Here is a 21,964-nt window from a genome sequence, read left to right on the forward strand (position 1 = left end):
AATCTGTTTTAGCAGCATTTCAGTTGCCAACAGTTAACTAGGGAAATCTTTTTTGTGGCTACGGTACTTTGAAATGAGTAAGATTTTCAAATGTACTTATGAAAGTATGTCTAGAAAACAAACTGAATACAAAGGGTTAGTGATGACCTAAAATGTCTTATAAATTTCAACCAAAATACTGAGCTAGAATGCTTAAGTCATTTGGTACATGGATTATAAAGCATTTTTTCCTATTTCCTTATACATAAAATGTGAGCAATAATGCCTCATAAGATCTGAGAGTATTTATAAGAATTGTGAGGAGGGCTGGAGAGACAGCTCAGAGGTTAGGAGCACTGGTTGCTCTTTCAAAAGTCCTGAGTTCAGTTCCCAGCAACCGCATGGTAGCTCACAAGTATCTGTAATGAGATCTGGTGCCCTCTTCTGGCCTGCAGGCATACATGCAGGCAGAACATCGTGTACACAATAAATAAATAAATCTTAAAAAGAATTGTGTGGAAAGTGTGAGATTTTTAAAGTGCTATTTATTTGCTGCTGATGTCATTATCATTGTTGATTTACCTCCTTCGCAATTCAAGCACCCTCCAGTCATAAAAAGATAAATATCTTCCACCCTCAGACATTTCAGAATTATGCATTCTTCTCGTTGTTCGTTTGGGACTATAAATACTAGCCCAACAGCTCAGTCTGGGTCTCCCATTTGGAAAGTAGCCGTCCATATTTGAATGTGTTCGTCTCCAGGAACTTACTTGAGAGAGAAGACCAAGCGGCAGTCACCTGATCTTGGTTCCTGTCTTTAGGATCTGAAGAAGCCTTTCTCGGATCTGCTTGGTACGAACAGCATAGACAATGGGATTAAGGATGGGGGGAATGAGGAGATAGAAGTTGGCCAGCAGCGTGTGGATTGGAGGAGGCACATGGTGACCGAACCGGTGGATGAGGGAAGAAACGGCAATGGGAACGTAGAAAATCAGAATGGCACAGATGTGAGAGCCGCACGTCCCTAGGGTTTTAAGCCTAGCCTCGGGAGTGGCCAGCCCCATCACGGCTCTGAAAATCATTACATAGGAGGCAGCAATGGCCACTGAATCCAGGATCAATACCAGAAAGCCAATGCTCAACCCATAGACGTTGTTGACTCTGCTGTCACCACAGGTCAAGGCAACCACAGCCATGTGTTCACAGTAGGAGTGAGGGATGACTCGGGTTTTATAAAGAGGCAGTCGCAGGCGGATCATAAGCGGTAGGGGTCCAATGTAAAGGACTCCTCGGAGGAGGGCAGCCAGCCCCAAACGACACACCACTGCCTGGGTGAGCACCATGCTGTGCCGCAGTGGGTTGCAGATGGCTACATAACGGTCAAAAGCCATGGCAAGGAAGATGCCTGACTCAACGGTAGCAAAGCAATGGATAAGAAACATTTGACATAAGCAGGCATCCAGGCCAATGTTGCCAGCACCAAACCAGAAGATTGCCAGAAGTTTGGGCATAGTGGAAGTAGACAGAACCAGGTCAATGACAGCCAGCATGCACAGAAAGAAGTACATGGGCTGATGCAGGCTGTGCTCTACCCTTACCACCGCTAGGATAGTGATGTTCCCCACCACAGCCACCAGGTACATGGAGCCAAAGGGGATGGAGAGCCAGATGTGCAGGGACTCCAGCCCTGGGATGCCGGTGAGCCAGAACGAGCTGGGGACTGAGCAGGCATTATGAAAAGTGGGCATCGCTATTTATAAGTAAATCTCATTTGTGTCCCCAAATGCAGCAAGACATTTTCCCCTGGAAATTAAAAAAAAAAAGACAGCATTCTTGGGACATATAATAAACATCATTGAATATACAGTGAAACACAACTTTTAGAAGAAACTGTGACATTTCATATGATTTGAATTTCATGTTACACTAAACTATCCATGTAAATGGATACAAACATAATCAAAAATATGTGTTTGAATGAATGGATGATTTTTTATAGTATAATTCTCAATGAGTGATATTTTACATCAATAAATGAATTGTCCTGAGGCAGGAGTCAACTTATTTGATGATTTATTTCTCTGGGTGTACTATAAAGTAGCTTTGGGGATCATATTAGAATGATCTTCTAATGTCCCTCTAAGGAAGCAACCTGCTTGTCAAGAGACAATACTGGATGAAGATTGTTCACCATAGGATCTGATCTAATACCCACAAGAGAACACATAGCATGCTCATGGAGACAACTGAAGGGACCATCTGCGGAGGTGCAGGCAGGGTTGGTGGAATTAAGAAGTATCCGGATGAATAGTGAGCATGGTTACTTAGCCCAGGTGTAGTTAGCAGTAGACAGGAGAGGCCACTTTTCAAGGGCTGGGGCTTTTGGTAGAAGAAAAAGACATCCTGAACATGCTTGGTGGGAAGGGAATTTGAGAACAAGTCTCTGATTTCTATTATTACCTCTCTATCTCTGGCTGGTTCCTCAGGATGGCAGGGCCCAGCTAGAAACAGTGATTCTTCACAAGAACCATTCCTAAAAGAAACTCACTAGAGCTGAGACACAAGGTCAGAATTCTAGACTCTGGTAAACTAATCTGGGAACAATTATTAACTATTTACCTTTTCATGTTGAAATTCAACTAGTATCACTTCCCAACAGTTTTTAAAAGCTATAGCCTAGAGAAGTTGTTATGACTATTGCAGTCATGTTCAATAAAGTGGTAATAAGCCTCCGCTCTTTCATTCATTTAATAGCAGTGGGCGAAATATGCTCATCAACCCTCAAAGAACTTAGAGCTCTCTATCCCAGGGAGCAGCGCTGGCATGAGGACAGCTGCTGCCCTGTAAGCTTGTTGTAGCTTAGTACTTCTCTGCATACAGTGGACTCACCCCCAAGCTCCACAGAGATAGCTAAATAGACCTAGTGTTAGCAATGAGTATAAAATAAGTGATAAGTCTACCATTGGGCCGGAAGGAAGGGTGCATCACAACTGGTCTCTGAATTCACTGAACAGAGTGGGGCAGTGCCACCTGAGGTGAGTCTGTCTCAGCTCCTTGACCCTATGGACTGGCTATCCTCTATTTGCCCCACCAGATCCCAGCATGGTGCATCTAGAAGATGACTGTTTCTGGGATCATCCAGATTCCCCTGTTTCTAGCTGGGTCCTGCCATCATGAGAAACCAGCCAGAGATAGAGGGGTGATAATAGAAACCAGAGACGTGTTCTCAAATTCCCTTCCCACCAAGCATGTTCAGGATGTCTTTTTCTTCTACCAAAAGCCCCAGCCCTTGAAAAGTGGCCTCTCCTGTCTTCTGCTAACTACACCTGGGCTAAGTAACCATGCTCACTGTTCATCCAGACACTTCTTAATCCCATCAACCCTGCCTGCACCTCCGCAGATGGTCCCTTCAGTTGTCTCCATGAGCATGCCATATGTTCTCTTGTGGGTATTAGATCAGATCCTATGGTGAACAATCTTTACCTACTATTATCTCTTGACAAGCAGATTGTTTTCCTAGTGGGACATAAAATCTGAGAGGGGCCAGTCACAGAACTGAATCAAAAGGAAAAACAGCTACAATGTGAGGGCAAAGTCTAGATAAACTTGTCCAGGACTTTGAGCTTTATAATTAATGGACCCTTGTCTATTTCACCTCTTGCTTCTAAGCAAATTACTTTCATAGCTTATGCAGGTTACACTAAGCAAGTCTTTAATGTGGAACATAATAGCTTTGCTTTGCTCTGCTCCAGTAAAGTCTTTGAATGGAAAAATGGGCAGGACTGTCAGATGAGTGCCTTTGTGCCCACAATTCTCCTGCACAGTTGTTGCTACTATTACATTCATGAGAGAGTAATTTCAGATCCTATCTTCCCTCCCAGTGCCATGCAAGTCCCTGCACTGCTGCCCTGGGGAGGAGACTCCCTTTTAGATTTGAGCAGATAAGTTGCACTATGAAATATTTCTTCCTCTTCCCTAAACCTGACCACATGTAGAGCTATTTTTCTGCATATTCCACCTCCATTTCATCTCTCCAAGCCATCTCCAAACACTTTGTGACACTGAAAATGGTACTCAGGACTGGAGAGCTACACTTAAAGCTGCTAAATGAAAGTAGACAGAATCAACTTTTTCTCTCGGGTTGATATAACACTAAATATTTCCTTATGCCCCTAGTCAGAAGCAAGCCATGTACCTTAAAACATGCAGGAGAGAAGAGTGCCTCACAGAGATGTAAGAGTTCAGTATTCACATTAAGACAATCTCCCGCCTGAGACCCCTATCCAGATACATCCCCATAACCAACTGCAGATCTCGCTGCTCCTCACCCTGCCTACTACCTTCCAATAGGGATAAATATTTGCTTGTCAACTGTTCATGATCTTCTATGCCTGAGAATCACCCATGCTATTTTCTGACACTGAGACAGTCCGATCTTCTTCACCTGGAAAATCCTTTTGCAATCCCCTTGCTGTAGCCTAATTATGATCTTAGGAAAGCCTGCTTTAACCCTTAATTAGGTCTCTTCTGTGATGCAGATTCTCTGACCTGCTGATATGCATGCATGTTTCTCTGAATACAGTGCAGGTGCCAGAAAGCCAAGGGTTCTGTCTGTCTCATTCTCTACTATAAACTCTTCCCTAGCCTGGCTCTGTTGAATGAGAATGAAGTGCTGTGTCTGTTTAAAACGCTGGAGATGTTTTGAAGTGTTAAGTCTTACGTTTGCATTGGTGTAGTAAAAGTTTTTCCAAGCACTTTATATGCAATTCCATGAGGCCCCTACCCTTTTAGTCCAGTTCCAAAAATATTCCTTCCCTTTGGTTCTTACCTTGGAAACTTAAATAGAGGCATGATCTAGAGTTGAATGCCCGGGAATTCCAGGTCTCCTCATCCTCCTCAGCTGCAAGTCTTCCTGGTGTCACTGATCCTTTTCTTGGTTCCTCTTCATCAGATGCTCTGATGGTGTCAGAAGAGCCCAGAACTCCATAAGTGCTTCAGATACTTATAAACACTCTGCTCAGTAGTCTTGGGGATTCCAAGAGTGGTGGAGTGGCTCAGGGTCCAGTGCAGAAGGACTGTCCCAGGAGGATAGACAGAGAATCTGCTCATGCGTACAGCTCACCCCAGCATGCCATGGCTGGTCCAGAATGAGAGAGGGAAAGGGGGGACCTTCTGAGTCATAATTTCTTAGATCTAAGTCCTGCTCTGTTCCCCTGTCCTGGCCCCTTGGAGCTGGCAGGTATTCTAAGGACAATATGCAGAAATCAGAAAGTCTTCCTACATGAGTCTTCTTGGACTCAGAAGGGATTGGAGGTCCATATTCATGAAAACTATAAATTCCTAACATTTCTCTCTACAATATTTGGGGGCAGGGTGATTCCTGACTTAACACAAAGGACATTATCACAAAAAATAGACTTTAGAGACTTTTTTCTATCTCTGATTTACATCTTACAGGAAGGTTCCCAGGTGTTCATAAAGGAGATATTCCGCTCCATACACACTTATATGCATTAACATTACAAAACGTGCCATTCCTCACAAAAGAGTATAGCCAAGTTGAGGAGGCAGTCTCTCTCAGGGTATCCTAATGGGATGCTTGTGGGTTATGGGTGTTCTAGAGCATGGGGCAAAGAAGTCTCCAAAGCTCCAAAGGTTTGAATTCAAGCTGCTCCAATTCTGTTTCTTCAGGTAGAAAATTGGAATCTTTGCTGCTTGTGTCGTTTTGTAACTTAGGTTCTTCTCTATAAAAGAGTTAGTGAAACAAGCATACTTAAACAGCACCATCCCCATCAGTACTATTCTTTCAGCATCCTTAGGAGACATTAGCTCTCATGAGCCCAGCAGACATCAGCTTCCTTCTTCAGATCAGGATCCAGTAAGTTAGGAAAGAGGGCAATGCAGGAGAGTCATTACAGGAAGGACTTGGTCTCCTCCTCTCTCTTTCATGACATCTTACAGCTACACAACCCCAGAAGAAGGTGGGTTCTGCTTCATTCCATATGTTGCTTTTGAATCTTGGTTCAGTATTTCCACCTCAGACAGAAGAACTCTGCCCTTGGTAAACTTAGTTTATCAGGTAAGCCTTTTATACCTGAATATTTTGCATTATATTCAAGGCATTTTTTAAGACTATAGTAATGTCTCATCCTTTAATTGGCATGTACCAACTCTCAACCTTTTCGTTTTTCCAATTAATAAATAAAAGTGCACATTAGATGTGAAGAACAATAGTAAAGGCCTTACCTTAACCCACAAAATAATCTTAAACTTATATGTATTCAAAAGATGCCTACATTCAGCCTTGGAATCAGAAGCAAGCATCATCAATCTAACCCTGTGCAGGAGAGAGCACCCAACCTGAAAACAAGATGATACCAGGGACAGACTGGGTGCTCTAACAAGGGTTTTCTGGACACAGCAGGATAGTTGAACCTATGAATTCACAGTAGTGACCAACCTGTGCAAGCCAGAGCCAGATAAAATAACAGTATAGAAAAGGAAGGTGGACACAAAATCCCACCGCTAGCAAAGGAGCTATTGGCAGTTGACAACTGCTAAGAGGGAGAGTCTGCGTTCTTAAAAAACAGCTCCTGGTAGGCTAAGGCCTCCAGTGAAGGCCACATATCCAAGAATATATGGGCACCACAAACTGTGCTTGAATGTTTTTTAAATAGGACACAAAGTTAAATGGCCAGGGAAGGCAGGAAGGATCTGGGAGGAATGAGGGAAAGGGTGAATATAGTCAAAATACATTGCATAAAATGTCCAAAGACATTTTAAAATGAGAAAAAAAGAGATACTAAAGTGTAATCATTAGATGTATGTACACATTTTTTTAAAAAAGCAAGTTTGATGCCACTAAATATCTTAACTCATCACTGTGTAATGATTCTACTTAGCCCTCAGATTGGGTTTCATCCAATCAACTTTGTCACAGAACTCAACTTCTAAACCACTAGTGAAAGTGTGTTGGGCAAGCCAACACAGAAATACCAAAAATCAAGACAGTTCTGCTTATAATTTGAAATTCTGGTTTCAAGTTCATAACCTCATCAATGGGCTTAGTGTCGCATTCTCTGAAACTGTCCGCTGGTTGTGTGTAATTCTGGAGGAAAACAGAATTTTAAGCTTGCTAGTGCATATGCTAAATTGAAAATATGTAGGAACCTATATAACTTTAGTGATTCATATACATCTCCAAAGACTAATGGTTCATTTTATCATCCATGAATGGGATTCTGATAATGAATAGGTAAAGAATTTTTCTAGAATCCTCCTATCTTAGGCAGAAGACCCAATATTTAGGTTCGGGAATCATACAAACATCCCATGTTCATTTCCATGAGGGAAATGCCCTGCCAGGTGATTAGGTAAGTATGGCATAGTGACATCTATCACATCACCACTTCTAGTACTTAATGGATGTAGGTCCTTGACATCTTGAAGTCTTAATTTTTCTTTATCCCTATTCTATCCTTGATATTTCCTCCTGAATTTCACTACTTTTATGAGTTCCTCAACATTCTCATAGATCCTGAGATCCCCATGTATTCTTCATTTCACCTATAAACCACCTCTGATCTTTGGAACCTTGCTCTGGACTAATCCTTCTGTACATTGTGATAATGCGTTGCTCTCATTGTTAATAAAAAGCTTATTGGCCTATAGCCAGGCAGGATTTTTGGAGCAGAGAGAATGCAGGGAAGAAGAAAAGCAGAGTCAGAGGAGTTACCAGACAGACAGAGAGGAAGCAAGACATGCAGAAGAAGTAAAAGCCACAAGCCTGGGTGCAGCACATGGATTAATAGAAATGGGTTAATTTAAGTTGTAAGAGCTAGTAAGTAACAAACCTGAGCTATTGGCTGAGCATTTATAATTAATAATAAGTCTCTTGTGGTTATTTGGGAGTGACTGCCAAGACACAGAAAAACTATGCCTATACATGGCATCCAATGTGGGGTCACATATATCCACATAAGACCTGAGAAAGCTTAAAAAAAAAAAAAAAAGGTTCTAAACACACAAAAACAAAGCCAAACATGGCTTCCTAGTCTCGTGTCTCTCATGCCAGCCACAGTGGAGACAAGTCTCCTGGCAGCTGCCTGCATGTTTGAGCCGCCAATGCACCATGAGCTAAGCCCATGGTGGGTTTAAGTTTTGTTCATGCAGACAGAAAAGATTATAGATATACAGTAAAGACAAATCCAGACAGAAAAAAACTCTAAACCGGTTACAGTGTGTTTAAAAATGTACATAGACTTGGGAGAGAAAAGATAAATGGTATAGACAGTCAAAAAATAGCTTAAAAATAATAAAGTCTTTAAAGAAAGAATACAGTAATATAAAGGAAAAGCCACGCAAAGATGGAAAATATACAGGTTGTCTGGATCCTGTATGTTACTGTGTTGTCTTTGAATTTTCTGATTGCTGATGGAATGACAGCTGCTAAGACATATTGGATTATGGAAACTGCTGAATTAAACCAACCTATATATTTTTAAAAATGTCTTGACTTCAAAATTGAAGTCAAAAGATGTGTTACTTTGGGGAAAAGGTTATGCTTTTATTTCCACAGGAAATGAGAAGTTATGGATCCATTCCAGGTTGAAATGGATCAGATTTGATAGAGGAAGACACATTCCTGACTACAGACATAAAGAAACAGTCTAAAATAACTATAAGACATGTAATGTATATTTTACCTGCTCAAACATAAAAAAAAAAATCTTTGGCTGATTTGTGTGCAATCAAAGTCTATACTTATATTAATACAAAAATGTATTTTACCTTTAAGAGTTTATATATTTTCAGAACAAGGAGGCCAGATATCAATGAAAAAAGATGGCCCAGGTGATTCAGCATCCAGAACAGCTTCAAGGCTGCTGGCTGAGATGATCCAGCCTCACAAACTACTTCAGCCAAGACTTAACCATTATTCTAAGTTTTCTCAGGGTCCCTCAAAGATGCCAGCACCTCTAAACCACAAAAAGCAATCTAAAGAAAACAATGCCCACAAAAGATTGGTTATGGATATTTGTTGTTATTTAAGGGGGCAGGGAGTAGTTACAAGTTGTTACTGGTCATAGTAAAAAAAAAAAAAAAAAGCTAAACAAAAGAGTTAAATTCAAAGATCCCTTAATAATGAAAAAAATGGGGATATGATATAGGGATGAAAGGAAAAAAAGGTGAATTATTGAATCTACTTTGAACCAAAACATAACCATAAATCTCAAAGTATTTTACATTGGTGTGGATTTTGGTTTATTGATACAAATTTAAAGTTAATTTTGTTATACTGTATGTATGATTCTACTCTTTTTGGGGTATTGTGTTTATGCAGCTCATTTATAAATGTAATGTATAATTAAATATAGATTAATAGTCATCTATAATAGTCAACTTATAATCATGTTAGATATGTTTTCAAGGTCATACACAGATATATTTTGACAGATGGTCTTCAAACACTTCAAAGACCTACAGAATATGACATTTAAAATTTTTTTAATAACATAAGGTTTTTTTATGACCGTGAGATAGGTCTGCTTCTGGCAGCATGAATTTACTTCAGAGAAGATAATGGACATTGAAGAAATTCTGTATGGAGTTTGCTTTCTTTGTGGCAAAAGCTAGCCACTTGGGCAAAGAAACTGACCTTGCCTCAATTGCTGACTGTATACTGTGCAAACTGGACCGGCAGGACATATACACACATATAAATGTGACTGCCAAACTTTGGCAAGACAAGGTAGGACAGTCTTCAAAATTCCCTGCTTCTCAAAAAAATCTTTCAGATATACTAGGCCTGTAGGCCAAAGATGGATGCTCAAGTGTTATAAAAGAACTTTGGGTGACTGTCCAGATAGCCAGATGTCCCTGTCATTAGTAACACTTCAAACTTCTGTGATTTTTGATGGAATTTAAGACTAAATAATTAGACTTAAAGTTTTCCTTAGTTGTGATTAAAAAAAGATAAATTAGGTATAAAACTTTAAATTCATAAAGATAAGATAAATAAATAGAATATTTTCTCTAAATTTGCCAAGACAAATGGACTGGATATTGTAACTGTAATTCTTACTTGATAACTGTTGTTGTTTTATATAATTTTACTATGTTAAAATTAAAACCCTCCTTTTTATTTAGATAAAAAGGGGAAAATGCTGTGGAATAATCCTTCTGTACACTGTGAAAATGTGTTGCTCATTGTTAATAAAAAGCTGATTGCTAGCCGGGCGGTGGTGGCGCACGCCTTTAATCCCAGCACTCGGGAGGCAGAGCCAGGCGGATCTCTGTGAGTTCGAGGCCAGCCTGGACTACCAAGTGAGTTCCAGGAAAGGCGCAAAGCTACACAGAGAAACCCTGTCTCGAAAAACCAAAAAAAAAAAAAAAAGCTGATTGCTAATAGCTAGGCAGGATTTTCAGGGCAGAGAGAATGCAAGAAAGAAGAAAGGCAAAGTCAGAGGAGTCGCCAGACAGACAGAAAGGAAGGAAGATATGCAAGAGAGGTAAAAGCTATGAGCCTCAGTGCAGCACATAGATTAACAGAAATGGGTTGATTTAAGTTATAAAAGCTGGTTAGTAATAAGCCTGGGCTATTGGCTGAACATTTCTAATTAATAATAAGTCTCTCGTGGTTATTTGAGAACAACTGATGAGACACAGGAAAACTCCACCTACAGAACCTCTTCCATCTGTATCCATCCATATCCTTACAGGACTGGAGTGTAGCTTAGTGATAGAGCATGCATGACAGGCACAGGGTCCTGGGTTCAGTCTCCAGCATTAAAACTGGAAAGAGATTGTAAGACTCTCTCCTTGTATGTAGGTCCACATCCCATAGAGAACGATCTTTTCAGTATTTTCTTAAGTCACAAATACTTCCCACTGTCATAAGTACTAAAAATCTGGAGAAAAGGGAAAAGTAATTTTCAAAATAAGTATATTGGCTACAAATTCTTTTCAAATATTCAAGTGTTTAAACTCCATAAAAATAAAAGCAAAACAATGCCTCAAAATAAATATATTGGCCACAAATTTCTTTCAAATATAGAAGTGTTTACATTACATAAAAATAAAAGCAAATGAAACCCTTTTTCTTATCTGTAAAATGTGTGTTTTGCTCCAGGGACATTTTTCAGATGAGTTTTCTTGACACCATTGCACATAGGCTAGAGTAATTCCTTAGGGAGAAACCAAAACAGGATTCCTCACCCTATCCACAATCATCAGTTTCCCTTCCAGGAATCTAGTTTAGGCTTGTACAGAAATATACTGCTGAGAAATATGCCTGTGCCACTTGCATATGTGGGAAAAACTGAAATTAGCCTTCTCACTATGCTGGGAAGGTTAAATGTAGTAACCACACACAACTATTTCCAACTCGTATGTATTTGGGTGAAACAGAAATGAATTGTTTTTTTTTTAAAAAAAAAAAAAAAAAAGAACAACATTTAATTTTGGTGTTTTCTTCTTGGTATAGGTCAGATCTTAAGTAAGGCTTTTGAGTGTGTGTGTGTGTGTGTGTGTGTGTGTGTGTGTGTGTGTGTTTAGTAGACGTGGTGACAAGAGCCTACAATAGCTACATGACTATCTAGTAGTTTTCCCCCACCCTTCTCTTGCGAGAGATCATGAGGTAAGACCCTTAGAGTCTGTGAGTACCTCAGGCCCAAGGGAAGGCAGTCAAAGCCAGCACCAGCTAAGAGCTCACTAGAGGGTTAGAACAAGTCTCTGTTCTAGTCCTTGGAGCTCGAGTGGACAGGGAGTGAAGACTGCTCCTAAGAGGGAATTAAAATCCAGAGGGAATCATGCAAGTTTCTCCGTGCAGCCTTGGGGAAATAACTGGCTATTTGCAGAACCCAGATAAAGGAAAGGCAAGAAAGTGATCAGGGGCCTGGCCTTCCCCTGGCTGCCAACTCCATTTTCTCAAGCACCAGGCAAGAGCTAACCACTGTAAGGAACAGAGCCTACAGCTCTGTGGGCACTCCCCATGGGTAAGCACATTTCAGGATCATGAGGAGCAAAGTCATTGGAAGCAGTGTCCCAGAGCCAGAAACTGTTCTCTTCTTTTTGGGTTTAGTCAAAAGTAGCAGTTAGTTGATACTTCCTTGCTTGAGTCAAAGAAAAAGAGAAACCACAAAATAGAAGACATGGTGGCCTAATATTTAGGAATAGCAGAGAAAGTCTGGAGTCCTGCAGCCCAACTGAGCCTCTTGTCTTAGGCTCCAGGAGCTCTTTACCCTGAGCTGATCCCAACACAATCAGTATGTCTCTTCAATCAATATAAACTCATGCTAATGAAACTAGCTGTGAAATTTCAAACTAAGACTCTTACGTTTCTGACTACATGAAAGCAAAAAGCACATGGTATGTTTACATCCGATCCATTAAAAACTAAAGAGTGAAGACTATGCAAAAAGAGAGAGAGAGATTAGTCATTCAGTTGGCAAAGAAGGCTCTAGAGTCACTAGTGTCCTGGAGACATAGCACTGTCTGTGTTCTGTGGAAGGGAGAATGAAGGAAGAGAAGGGAGCCAAGGGGAAATTGAATGCAGCACTGTTCAGTAGCTAGGAATGCTAACACCGGGAGAGATGGCTAATACCTGAAGAAACGCTCAGGTTCTCCCCAATCACAGGCCAGGAAACACAATTAAAAACAAATGCAAATTGGCTGAAGTTTTAGAACAGCAAAGAATAGAGTTAGGATGTAGACGTAGGTCTGTCTTGCTTCTAATCCACACTTATGTCAACAGCATTTCTCTCAGAAGCCTCACACCATCAGACCACCTCTCCCTGGGCTTGCAAGCTAGTCACCACTGTGCAGGTAAAAATGTGATCTCTTGTAAAAGCAGAAAATATTGTTATGCAATGCTCTAGATTAAGTGAGGTAATTTAGTCACCACAACCTGGTTAAGACTGACGTTTAGGATGACAGGTGTACATGTGATGGAAATATAACACACATTTTTTTTTTCAACATTCTTTCAACATGTCCTAGCCTAAAGCTCAATCACAACTTCATTGGCTGAACTAGTTCAGACACAAATCAAGGAGGCAAACTAAAAACCATCCCTGGACTCAGACTCTTTCATGACAAATGGTCACTATTTTGACCCACCCAGAAACTGAGCACATGAGCTCCTTTCTGCTTTAGAATGATGATAGACTATACAGTCAGAATACACATCAAACCTTTCCCAGCTTTAAAATCCTTCATTGCCTGAGGACTGCCTTAAATCTCTGTCCATCTAACCTATTCCTGCACTTTGGTAGCATCCTCTGAGATGTAACAAGCACAGGGAAATGTTTCCTATTTGTAAAATGTGCATATTCAAATATCCAAGTTAAATATTTAATAGAAAAATATCTTGCAAGTTAGTTTAAGATTCACAAAACTTGCATGTTTCTACTCCATATCTGGCCAATGTCTAGCCATTGAGTAAGCAAATGAACCCTTAAAATAAACTGTGTATTGGAGTCTGATGTAACAGCCTCAGAGGCTACATTGGGACTTACTACTATTTGGTATGGAAATGTAATGGCTAGTCCTATTTTAGACAAAAACTAAAATGTATGTTTGTTTGAGACAATTTGGGAGTTTATAAGGGTCCCCCACAACACATGCACACACACACACACACACACACACACACACACACACACACACACACACACACTATGTTATAGGTTAAAGATACCATAGAGGACTTTGAAAAGGGTGACCTGAAATTGGCCTTGAAGGATGGGAAAATGTCCCTAGATGGGAACAAAAACAATGAAAAACTTCTTGGCTGTAACAGTTGTGTAAAGTCACCAAGGACACATGGGTGTGGTAAAAATTCTCTAGCAAGAATCTGATGAGAAGGGTCAGGAGAGCAAGCCTGAGACAGGGGAATGTTGTTAGGAGCTCTCAGACTCTGAACAATGAGCATGTAAATAAGGGCTTTCAGCAGATGCATCTGAAAAGCAGAAAGCAGACCTGTAAAGGCAATGGCTGGGGCTTTGGTGCTCAAGAGACCAAGGATTCTGATGCAAAGAAGGGGCTTCCTAGTCCCTTTAGTTCAATCCATTCTTGTTACTCTCCAATAGCAGATGGTAGAAAACTTAAATGAAATTTATTCTAGGAAAAAAAAATGGACCTCTTCAGTCAAATCACAAATGGTGCTCAATACTTGCCAGGAAAACTTACTAACAGTGGTTTTCCCTAGAGGAACCGTTGTCAAGAAATGGTGTCTGTTCTTCATTCTGTTTAAGCTTCAAATTCAGCAACCTGAAATGTGAGATATTTTTCTTTAAGAGATTAGGTCCATGTCAAATCTGTGTGTGTGTGTGTGTGTGTGTGTGTGTGTGTGTGTGTGTGTGTGTGTGTGTGTGTGTGTCTGACTGTCTGTCTGTGTCTGTGTGTGTGTGCACGCTCATGAGCATGCATGTATGCAGGTGCATGTATCTCATTGTGCACACTGACAATCAGAAGACAACCTCCATTATCCATCCTCATCTTCCACCTGGTTTGAGGCAGGGTCTCTGCTGTACCGTCTGCCTACCATATGCAGCTGGCTGCTGACCCCTGAGCTTCTGTCCCTGCCTCCCATCTCACCACAGGAGCTCTGGAATTACAAATGTGTGCTACCATGCCTGGCTTTAATGTGAATTGTGGGGATTTAAACTCAAGTCATTGTATCGGTATAAGTGACCATCTCCCCAACCACTATGTCAAATCTTTATAATGCTATCCCACCAACATATTTTCCTAATAATACTTTTCCCTTGTGTTTTGTCAGGCTTTGATATTTATAACTTTATTTTTTAAAGTATATGAAAGTATATACATATAAAGAGTATATATTCATATATATGGAAGAAAATTAAAAGTACCCATAATTCCACCTACATAAAAATCAACAGGTAAAAAGCACAATGCAAATCTTCCCAGACACTTCTCAATGTAAGGATATAATTCTATATGCCACACACTTTAGTAAAATCAAATCATAGTTTATCATGCCTATTGGTATCCACTCTCTTATTATATGATATAAGCATTCTACTAGAAAATACATATAGTTATTAGTACATATAATTCTAGCTCAGTAAATGTGTAAATTAAAATTTAAGCAATGCTTTATTTACATTAATAAAAATTTAAAACAACTAATTAGTATATATTATTGATAGCAATGTTATTGATCAATGATAAGAAAAGCATATAGAGATACTGAATAAACATGTTATTTTTTATTTACATTTAACTATTACCTAGAAGCCATTTCTGTATTTCTTTTGTCTTTAGGGAAAGTTCCCCAAAATAAACTTCCTAGGTCAAGAGGATGCATAATGTTGGGTATTTCTATACTACATTTTGAAAAGTCAATGATAGAAACCCTGTACATACCTGCTTCTGTGTTTAGCAATGGGTGTCATCATCAATAATTATTATAAATTAAGTAACATAGTGATCTTTCAAGCTGGCATTCAAAATTCTTCTTTGTTGTAGGTGCCACAAGTTACCAAGAATGGAAATGAGGATCTATTCTAGGGCTGTCAGAGGCATTATCTCTCACAGGAGTAGAAACTCGATGTTAAGAGCTCCTCTGCATATCCCATGCTCCCAAGCATGTTCATTTCTAATAATGCCTGCTCAGTCCCCAGCTCATTCTGGCTCACTGGCATCCCAGGACTGGAATACCTGCACATCTGGCTCTCCATCCCCTTTGGTTCCATGTATCTGGTGGCTGTGGTGGGGAACATCACCATCTTGGCAGTGGTTAAGACAGAGCGCAGCCTGCACCAGCCCATGTATTTCTTCCTATGCATGCTGGCTGTCATTGACCTGGTCCTGTCAACTTCTACAATGCCCAAACTATTAGCCATCTTCTGGTTTGGTGCCTGCAGCATTGGTCTAGATGCCTGCTTGGCTCAGATGTTCTTTGTCCACTGCTTTGCTACTGTTGAGTCGGGCATCTTTCTTGCCATGGCTTTTGACCGATACGTGGCCATCTGTGACCCACTACACCATACATCAGTACTTACCCATGCCGTGGTGGCACGTTTGGGGCTGGCTGCTCTCCTCCGAGGAGTATTCTACATTGGACCTCTTCCACTCCTAATTCGCCTGAGGCTGCCCCTTTATCGAACCCAAATCATTGCCCACTCGTACTGTGAGCACATGGCTGTGGTCACTTTGGCATGTGGTGACACAAGAGTCAATAATTTATATGGAATGGGAATTGGTTTCCTGGTGTTAATCCTAGACTCACTAGCAATAGCAGCATCTTATGTGATGATTTTCAGAGCTGTGTTGGGATTGTCCACCTCTGATGCCAGGTTGAAGACTTTGGGGACATGTGGTTCTCACATCTGTGCCATCCTTGTCTTCTATATCCCTATTGCTGTTTCATCTCTCACCCATCGCTTTGGCCATCAAGTGCCTCCCCATATCCATATTCTTTTGGCCAACTTTTATCTCCTCATCCCACCCATCCTCAATCCAGTTGTCTATGCTGTGCGCACCAAGCAGATCCGAGAGAGACTTTTGCATATTATTAAGTCAGGAACTCAACCCAGAGACACATAAATATTTAGTGATAATTGGAAGAGGCTCTTCTTTTTTTATTTTATTTAAAAAAAATTTTATTCATTTTACATATCAACTACAGATTCCCCCTCTCATCTGTCCTCCTGCTCCCCCCAACTCCCGTCTAACCTCTTCCCTCAACTCATCCCTCATCCCTTCCTTCAAAAGGGTAAATTCTCCCATGGGGAGACAGCAAAACCCGATACATTCAGTTGAGACAAGACCAAGCCCCTCCCTCCTGCCTCAAGGGTGAGCAAGGTGTCCAAATATAGGTCATGGGATCCAGAAAGCCAGCTCATGCACCAGGGATAGATCCTGATCACACTATCAGGTACCTTCAAACAGACAGAGCTACACAACTGTCTCCTGTATGCAGAGGGTCTAGTCCAGTCCCATACAGGTTCCACAGCTGTTGGTCTAAAGTTCGTGAGTTCCTATGAGCTTGGTTCAGTTGTCTCTGTAAATTTCCCCATCATGATTTGACCCTTCTTGCTCATATAATCCCTCTTCCCTCTCTTAGACTGGACTCCCGGAGCTCAGCCTGGTGCTTGGTTGTGGAGCTCTGCATCTGCTTCCATCAGTTACTGGATGAAGGCTCTATGATGACAGTTAGGGTATTCACCAATCTGATTACCAAGGTAGGCCAGTTCAGGTACCCTCACTACTACTGCTAGTAGTCTAATCTGGGGTCATTCTTGTGGATTCCTGGGAATTTCCCTAGCACCAGGTCTCTCCCTTTCCCCATAATGTCTCCCTCTATCAAGATATCAGAAGAGGCTCTTCTTAAGTAAGGAAGCCCATGATATTTCTGGGTGCTACCTAAACAATGGGGATAAGAGCCTAAAAGCAGTCCTAAAGATTATTCTGTTGGAGCATGCAGTGTGAATCCAATATCTTGATGTGGAGAAGGAAGATCAGGTACTCCTGTACTGTAATTCTCTCTTTTTTTTAAAACCTATTTGATTTTGTGCAATTGAGTGCAATAAGTATATAAACCATGAGAACTGAGATCATTTTATCCTTCACTTCTGTGGTATCAGATTTCCTGTTTCTCTATGGCAGGGGTAATCAAGCACAACTTCTAAAAAGTAGAATTCTATCCTACAACCTTCTTAAAGACAATTTAGTAAATTTTGTTGAAAACTTTCAGACATTATACTGGCAAACTTTTCAAATTCTTTTGAGTTGCCCCTACTAAAATGACATTTATCTATCAAAGATGGAGGCAACATAAATATGAGAAAGTTTAATCTAATGGGACTGAGAATGGGATTTTACTGTTCATGGGAGTTAAAGTTTTTAAACCAATTCGTTCCTCCATTTAAATAGACAAGATGAACATGGAATACCACATCTCCCAGAGCTAAATGGGGGAAAAGTAGGAGATAACAAAGGACATTGTGAGATGCCACATCAGAGGCTCCAAGATAACACACTGGGGGACAATAACTTCACTGAGATAACAACAGGATAAAGGAAAGGCACTAAGAGTGGATTGACATGAAGGGGGGTGGGTAATAGGAGGGTCAAAGGTGAAGAGAATAGATAGAGACCTTGTGGTGGATAAACCTTGAAAATGCTCCAGGTCTCTTTGGGGAACTCTTCTTGCTACCCCTTACTATGACTTAACCTTTTTTCTATATTGCTAACTGATCACAAAAGTCCCATAAGGAGACTTTAGCTCAAAACACTTACATAAAATTTTGGTAATGCACTTTTAAAAGGCAATTACCCCTGATTCTAATGCTTCAGAATCATGATTATGTCCATTTTTTTCAAATTTTAACAAATTTAACTTCAAGTTTATGAGTCATGATGAGTTTTTAAAAGGCCAAAATGGGTGCTATTAAGTTAAAAAGATATCACTTTAGTATTTTAGAAAATATAACCTAAGAAAGCCAATGGTCAAGTCAAAACTAGGATACAAGCCTCATATCATTCAATAAAATAAAATAAGTAAGAAACTTGAAATAGCACAAGTCTCCAATGTTTAATGCAAATTCCTAACTACAGCCAAGTTTCATTTCACCCATCTACGCCTAATACGAAGATTGTCTTGTTAGCAATTGTTACTCTTTCTCCATTGTCTTAGGTAAAAGGCAATTGTTCTCCCATCCTATCAAGGTCCCTGATTGCAGGGCCAAAGTTGAATCGAATTATTGTGAAAAGACAGGGAGTTTACGAATATAATTTTAGTTCTAAAATTAGTTTTATCTACTGGCTTTTACCTGAAGTTAGAGAAAAGATGCTTTTGACTTATCAGAGCTAGAAAATCTGTTTTAAATATTAGGCTGGCCCAGGCATAGGAGAATATAAAAGAATGTAACTTTCAAACCCAAAGGTAGAATGGACGCTGAGGGAAATTACCAGGAAACTTTGACATAGTCCACTATTATAATGCCTCAGTTCCACTTAAATATTGTAATTATACATATGAAGAATCTGAACTTTTAAAATACAGCTTTATACTAAGAACTTTATGGCAGAATAGCTTTAGAAAATTGTAGCTGGAAGTTTTCCTGTGTCCCGCCTGGTCTGCAGCTGCTCAGACCCAAGTAAACACACAGAGGCTTATATTAATTAAAACTGCTCAGCCATTAGCTCAGGATTACTACTGACTAGCTCTTACACTTAAACTCAGCCCATTTCTGTTAATCTATATGTCACCATATTTTCCATGGCTTTACCTGTGTGCCATTACTGCTGTTCCCTGGACAGTGGACTGATGTCTCCTGACTCAGCCTTCCTCTTCCCAAAATTCTCCTTGTCTGCTTATCCCATCTATACTTCCTGCCTGGCTACTGGCCAATCAGTATTTTATTAAACCAGTGTACAAAAGTATTATCCCACAGCATTTCCATTTTTTTGTTTAATTAAAAAGGAAGGTTTTAACTTTAACATAGTAAAATTACATGTAACAAACAGTTATCAAAAATTACAGTTACAATATTTAGTCTGTATTTGGCAAAATTAAAGAAAATATTCTATCTATCCTATATTTGTGAGTCTAAAGTTTTACATCTAATTTATCTTTTATCATAACCAAAGAAAATTATAACTATCTAGTCTTCAGCTACATCAAAGACTTCAGAAGGATACAGCATTACCTAAGTAAACAGGAAGAGCATTGTAAGCAACTTCCAAAAATCTATAATGATAGAGACAGCTGGCTGCCTGGACAGTCACCTAAAGTTCTTCTGCATTGTTGGGGCATCCATCTTCAGCCCATAGGTATAGAGTCTCTCAGTCGCTTCTCTTGGTGTCCTGTAGAATGTCTGGTAGTTTCTTCTGCAAAGCAGGAACCTGAAGGACCATTTTGCCTTGTTTTGGCAAATTTAGTGGTCACCTTCCTATGAGTCCTGCATGTCCAGTTTATACAACATTTTATCAGCAGTCCAGGCAAGAAAAGTTTCTTGCCCAAATAGCTATTTTTGCCAAGAAGAAGATAAACTCCATATGGAGTGTCTTCGATGCCCATCTTTCTCTCTGAAGTAAATTGGTCCTGCCAAAAGCAGACATGGCTCGCTGTCCAGAAAGTCTAAGTTTTTCATACATTTTAAATGCCAGATTCTGTAGGTCTTTGAAGTGTTTGAAGATTACCTATCTATCTGAAATCTATCTATGTATACCTAGAAAACTAAACTAGCATGGCTATAAGTTTGATTATCATAGATAATTAACTATTAATCTGTATTTCTTAATGATACATTACAACTTTAAATGAGTTGTATACACATGATACCTTAAACAAGAATAAAAATATACATATAGTATAACAAAATTAACATCAAATTTGTATCAATAAACTAAAATCCATAGCAGTGTAAAACACTTTTAAACGAGTTGTTGCTCTTTAAAAGTAGGTTCAACAATCCATCCTTTTATCCTATCATATCTGTATCCTGTATTTCCATATCAGAAAATCCACAGCTAGGCATTTCTCCCTAGATATTCTGTTGAGTCTCCCAAAGACCAAAACCAATTCCAGCATCATATGGAATTGAATGACTGGGGACAAAGACAAGAAAAGGATGGATTTATGCTCCTGCTCCATCCAGTGGCTGCCTCCTAAAAGCACCCACCAGACTCAATAGTGTCATCTTAGTTTCATTAGGACATTTAGTCCTCCTGTCATCTGTGGTTATGGCTGTCCTGTGGTGAAGGGCTTATCTCAACAGAATAGAAGGGAATGACCACTAAAGAACTCAGAATGCAGATATGACTAATAGGTGAATATCTTAATCAAACCTGTGGTTACTTCCTCCTCATGCAACTATGTTTCTCTTCCATAACCAACACTCTGGATGATAGCAAAAGACTATCATCCCTTTTTGAGCCTGGTTGGGAAATGATTGAGGGAGGAGACATTGATGTGGTATTTAAATAGGCTTGTGTGGCACAAATGTCTTAACAACTTGAGCTATAGAATCATAAAGGGCAGAGATGGACCTCGAATAGTATGTTAGACTTTGAACAAATGATCAAAGCCTGTTTCCTTTTCTTGTAAATGAAAATAGTGGTAATCATTATGGGTTTATTGTAAGGATGCAATAAGATAGTGTAGAATTCTTGTATGCTGCCTGGCACACAAATTATAAAAATCAACTTGTCTCCTAAATAGTCTGTGTTGTACACTGAAAGGCCCCTGAGACAGAATGAGCAGTAAGGCAAAAAAGACTGGAATGGTTCCTGGGAAACCATAAAGATTATACTAATTAGGGCTGGAGCAATGGCTCAGGCACTTAAGAACACTGGCTGCTCTTCCAGGGGACAGAATTCAATTCCCAGCACCCACATGGTAGCTCACTATAATTCCAGTCCCAAGAGATCCATGCCCTCTTCTTGTCTCCACAGGTTCTGCAGGCACATGGCACACAGGCAAATATGCAGACAAAACACCCATAGACAGAAAGTAAAAATAAATACATTCTCTTCTATCACCTCTGGTTCCTACAATCTTTCTGCCTCCTCTTCCTCATAGATCCCTGAGTCTTGAAGTGAGGGGACTAATGAAAAACATCCCATCTAGGACTGAGTGCTTCAAAGTCTCTGTTCTTTGTCCCATTGTGGGAAAATCTCAAAAAAGAAAAAGTGAAGAATGTCTTAATCACGGCTCACTTATAGATAGAGATAATTCTTAATGCTGATTTTTTTTCTCTGCAGAAAGTCCTATCAACAAAACCAGCTTTGGTTGGTTTTGTTTGTTTGTTTGTTTTGGTTTGTTTTGGTTTGGTTTGGTTTTTGTTTTGTTTTGTTTTCCCTTTGATTACCCAGCACACTCTCATGACTTTTTGAGGCTTTTCATCTAAGATGATGCTTACCTAAGTAGTCTTGGGATGATAAAAGGCTAATCTCTCTCACCATTTTCCTGTGTAACAAATACAAAGACCTGGTTGCACAAAAACATAAC

The 21,964-nt window shown here is 39.9% G+C and overlaps 2 protein-coding genes across 2 annotated transcripts; one reads left to right on the forward strand and one right to left on the reverse strand.

Moving 5' to 3' along the window:
- Window positions 1–773: 773 nt before the first annotated feature.
- Window positions 774–1,731, reverse strand: LOC128095351 (olfactory receptor 52M1). Its single transcript, XM_052714213.1, has one exon. The coding sequence runs from the start codon at window positions 1,725–1,727 to the stop codon at window positions 774–776; it is 954 nt and encodes a 317-aa protein (XP_052570173.1). The 5' UTR covers window positions 1,728–1,731.
- Window positions 1,732–15,582: 13,851 nt separating this feature from the next.
- On the forward strand, window positions 15,583–16,554 carry LOC128123908 (olfactory receptor 52M1-like). The gene has a single exon (XM_052760184.1). The coding sequence runs from the start codon at window positions 15,583–15,585 to the stop codon at window positions 16,552–16,554; it is 972 nt and encodes a 323-aa protein (XP_052616144.1).
- Window positions 16,555–21,964: the final 5,410 nt, after the last annotated feature.

This window comes from Peromyscus californicus, unplaced genomic scaffold (genome assembly GCF_007827085.1).
Source record: "Peromyscus californicus insignis strain IS unplaced genomic scaffold, ASM782708v3 Scaffold_4__1_contigs__length_199733344, whole genome shotgun sequence".
Lineage (NCBI taxonomy): Eukaryota > Metazoa > Chordata > Mammalia > Rodentia > Cricetidae > Peromyscus > Peromyscus californicus.